Source organism: Vigna radiata, unplaced genomic scaffold (assembly GCF_000741045.1).
Source record: "Vigna radiata var. radiata cultivar VC1973A unplaced genomic scaffold, Vradiata_ver6 scaffold_147, whole genome shotgun sequence".
Lineage (NCBI taxonomy): Eukaryota > Viridiplantae > Streptophyta > Magnoliopsida > Fabales > Fabaceae > Vigna > Vigna radiata.
In genome coordinates, this window is record NW_014541973.1 from 236,257 (window position 1) to 239,137 (window position 2,881).

Below are 2,881 nucleotides of genomic sequence, written 5' to 3' on the forward strand. Positions count from 1 at the left end.
CTTTGTCGTTCACCGTCGGGCCAAGTTGACAGCATATTTCCTTTCGTTAACTTGGTTTTTGAGTGTTAGGGGGCGGCAGGGCTTCGCGTTCACCGCTCGGCCAAGTTGATAGGACATTTTTCATTTCATCAACTTGGTTTTTGCGTGTTGGGGGTGGCAGGGCTTTGCCGTTCACTGCCCGGCCAATGTGATAGGATATTTGCTTTCACCAACTTGATTTTTCGCGTGTTGGGGGTGGCAAGGCTTTGTCGTTCACCGCCCGGCCAAGTTGATAGGATATTTCCTTTCATCAACTTGGTTTTGGCTTGTTGGGGGTCGTAAGGCTTTTCCCTTCACCACCCGACCAAGTTGATAGGAGATTTCGTAGGTGGCGCTGGCGTTCTTCAACCCGAAGGGTGTGACCTCATAACAGAAGTTAGCCTTCTCAGTGATAAATGTCATTTTTTCCCTGTCGGGGGCATACATGGGTATTTGGTTGTACCCAGAATATGCGTCGAGAAAGCTTAAAATTTTGTGCCCGAATGCCCCGTCGACCTGGGCGTCGATGCTGGGAAGGGGATGGGAGTCCTTGGGGCAGGCCTTATTCAAGTCTGTGTAGTCAGTACACATGTGCCACTTGTCGTTGGCCTTTTTTACCATGACCACATTGGCCAGCCAAGTGGTATATGTAACTTCTCGTACAAATCTGGCTTCCTTCAACTTGTTCACCTCGGCCTCGACAGCCTTCCGCTTCTCTTCACCCATTCTCCTCTTCTTTTGGGCCACTAGGCGGGCCTCTTTAAATAAAGCTAGTTTATGGGACATGACCGAGGGGTGAATCCCCAGCATGTCCGTCGCTGTCCACGCAAACAAATCTCGGTTGCGCCACAGAATCACACGGAGTTGTTTCTCCACTTCTTCCTCTAGATCGCTCGCCATGGTAGTCGTTTGAGAGGCGTCCTTACCTATGATTACCGGTAGAGTTTCTCCCATTGGCTCTAATCGGCCATCGGTGTTGGTCCGAGGATCGAGGTTGGCCATTGCCACCTCTAACTTGTTCATTTTTCTCCTTGCCTTTTTTGGGTACATTTTCAAGCCCGCAGCGTAACACTCCCGGGTCGTCTTCTGATCTACCCGGACGGTATAGATTGTGCCACGGCTAGTCAGGTATTTCATGGTGAGATGTGGCGTGGAGACTATGGCCCTAAAGGCGTTTAAGCATGACTGTCCTAAGAGGACATTTTATGCAGTGTTTGCCTCCACGAGGAGATACCTCACTCCTTTCTCTTCACTTTCCCATCCAGTACCTAGGCGCGTTCGTAAATCAAAGTACCCCCGGGTGTCCACTCTCTCACCCGCAAATCCCACGATCTACTCGTTGTAGGGTACAATCAGATTGTCTAAAATTTCCATCTGTTGGAAGGTTTTCCAATATAGGATGTTCACCAAGCTGTCCTGATCAATGAGCAATTTTCCTACACCATACCGTGCAATCTTGGCAATGATGATCATCGGGTCATCTTGATCAGGATCGGGTGCGTGGAAGTCCTCATTTGTGAAAGTGATGGGGGGCATCGATGATGAATCAATATTTTATACCATTAACTTATTTTTCGCGCCGAATTGTGTTGATGATTTGCGCTTAATTCTTAGTTATTGTATCATTTTCACTATTTGGGCTTAATTAGACCAATAATTCATATTTTAATTAATTTGAATTATTTGAGCTTAATTATTCCTATTTCTATTTTCAGGGCAATGTTGGAATTATACTTTGGGACCTTTGAGCTTAATTATTCCTATTTCTATTTTCAGAACACTTACACGTCCTAGGGAAACATGAGGAGTCGTCACACTCTGCACATTATTTTATTCTTCTTTGCTTCTGCTGTTATGCTCTTGGGAGAATGTGTTCACAGTTCTTTCCGAATGTTGAATGAAATAGCACACATGGATTCAATTATTCGAAGTGCGTTTATTTTGTTTTATTTTTTGCTGAAGCAAGTTGTTGCTTCTCTCGGTCAAGGTGAGCTTTTTACTTGGGTGCACTTGTTCCATTGTGTGGTCACGGCTGGTTGTCACTGGATGAGACGTTCTGGGCTTCTTGGATAGAAAGAAGGGAGCTTTTTTTTACCTTTTCATTTGGAGAGCATCTTGGATTAGAAGTGTTGTTATGGTTTGGGGGGTGTGTGAACGCTGGATTGGTCACAACATTAAGATGCATGGATTATTTTTTTTTAAATGGAAGCAAGTTTTTCATCTTAAAGAAGAAATACATAATGGTGACAGTTGGGATAAAAGTTCCAATTCTTTTGCTTTGAAATCTAGCTACATGCCTACCTTTCTTTTCTATTGTCACGTCTTGGGATGTCTCGGTCTGATGCATTAATGGAGACACACTCATTTATTTTAGTTGCTTTTACGATGAGAGCTCATTGAATTCTAGTGGAATGCCACGGTTGATGCATGAATGGAGAAAAAGCACATTTGATGATGTTAATTTTCTTGGGAGAGCACGGTGATTAATTTGTTTTCTTTCCATATTGCTCTTGCATTTATCTCCTACTAGAAGCAAGGGCACACACGTTGCAATGCAAGTGAGTCATGCCTTGGGATGGAAAAATGAAGACACCGTCCATTCTTTTAGAATAGCATGCTAGTTTCAATTACCAAAGAAGTGGGCAGCGGTAATTTTCAACTGGGAGAAAAAACAGGCGCTGACTTAAACTCTAGGTGCACACATCTCACGGCTGGAACAAATTCCATGCCTCAAAATTTGGGATTTAAAATGAAGAGAATGAATGGGATTTTGGTTGGAGGAGGTCACGGCCAGAGGTTAACTTTTAGGCCATTTTCAATTTAATTTTCTTTAGTGGTATATGTGTCATTTGAATTGGTAAAA

The 2,881-nt window shown here is 43.8% G+C and overlaps 1 protein-coding gene across 1 annotated transcript; it reads right to left on the minus strand.

The window, feature by feature from the left end:
• Positions 1-252: 252 nt before the first annotated feature.
• On the minus strand, positions 253-1,554 carry LOC106778662. Its single transcript, XM_014666645.1, has 3 exons — positions 1,426-1,554; positions 1,253-1,350; positions 253-1,183 (listed from the first exon to the last, which is right to left on the minus strand). Exons 1-3 carry the CDS (start codon positions 1,552-1,554, stop codon positions 253-255), a joined length of 1,158 nt encoding a protein of 385 aa, XP_014522131.1.
• Positions 1,555-2,881: the final 1,327 nt, after the last annotated feature.

Excerpts from the sequence above, each read along its gene's own strand:
- LOC106778662 (XM_014666645.1), bottom strand. The coding sequence starts at position 1,554 with ATGCCCCCCATCACTTTCACAAATGAGGACTTCCACGCACCCGATCCT. Across the intron at positions 1,351-1,425 it reads TCATTGATCAGGACAGCTTG|ATCGTGGGATTTGCGGGTGA; the intron begins GTGAACATCCTA and ends TACAACGAGTAG. Across the intron at positions 1,184-1,252 it reads AGTGAAGAGAAAGGAGTGAG|GGCCATAGTCTCCACGCCAC; the intron begins GTATCTCCTCGT and ends AAACGCCTTTAG.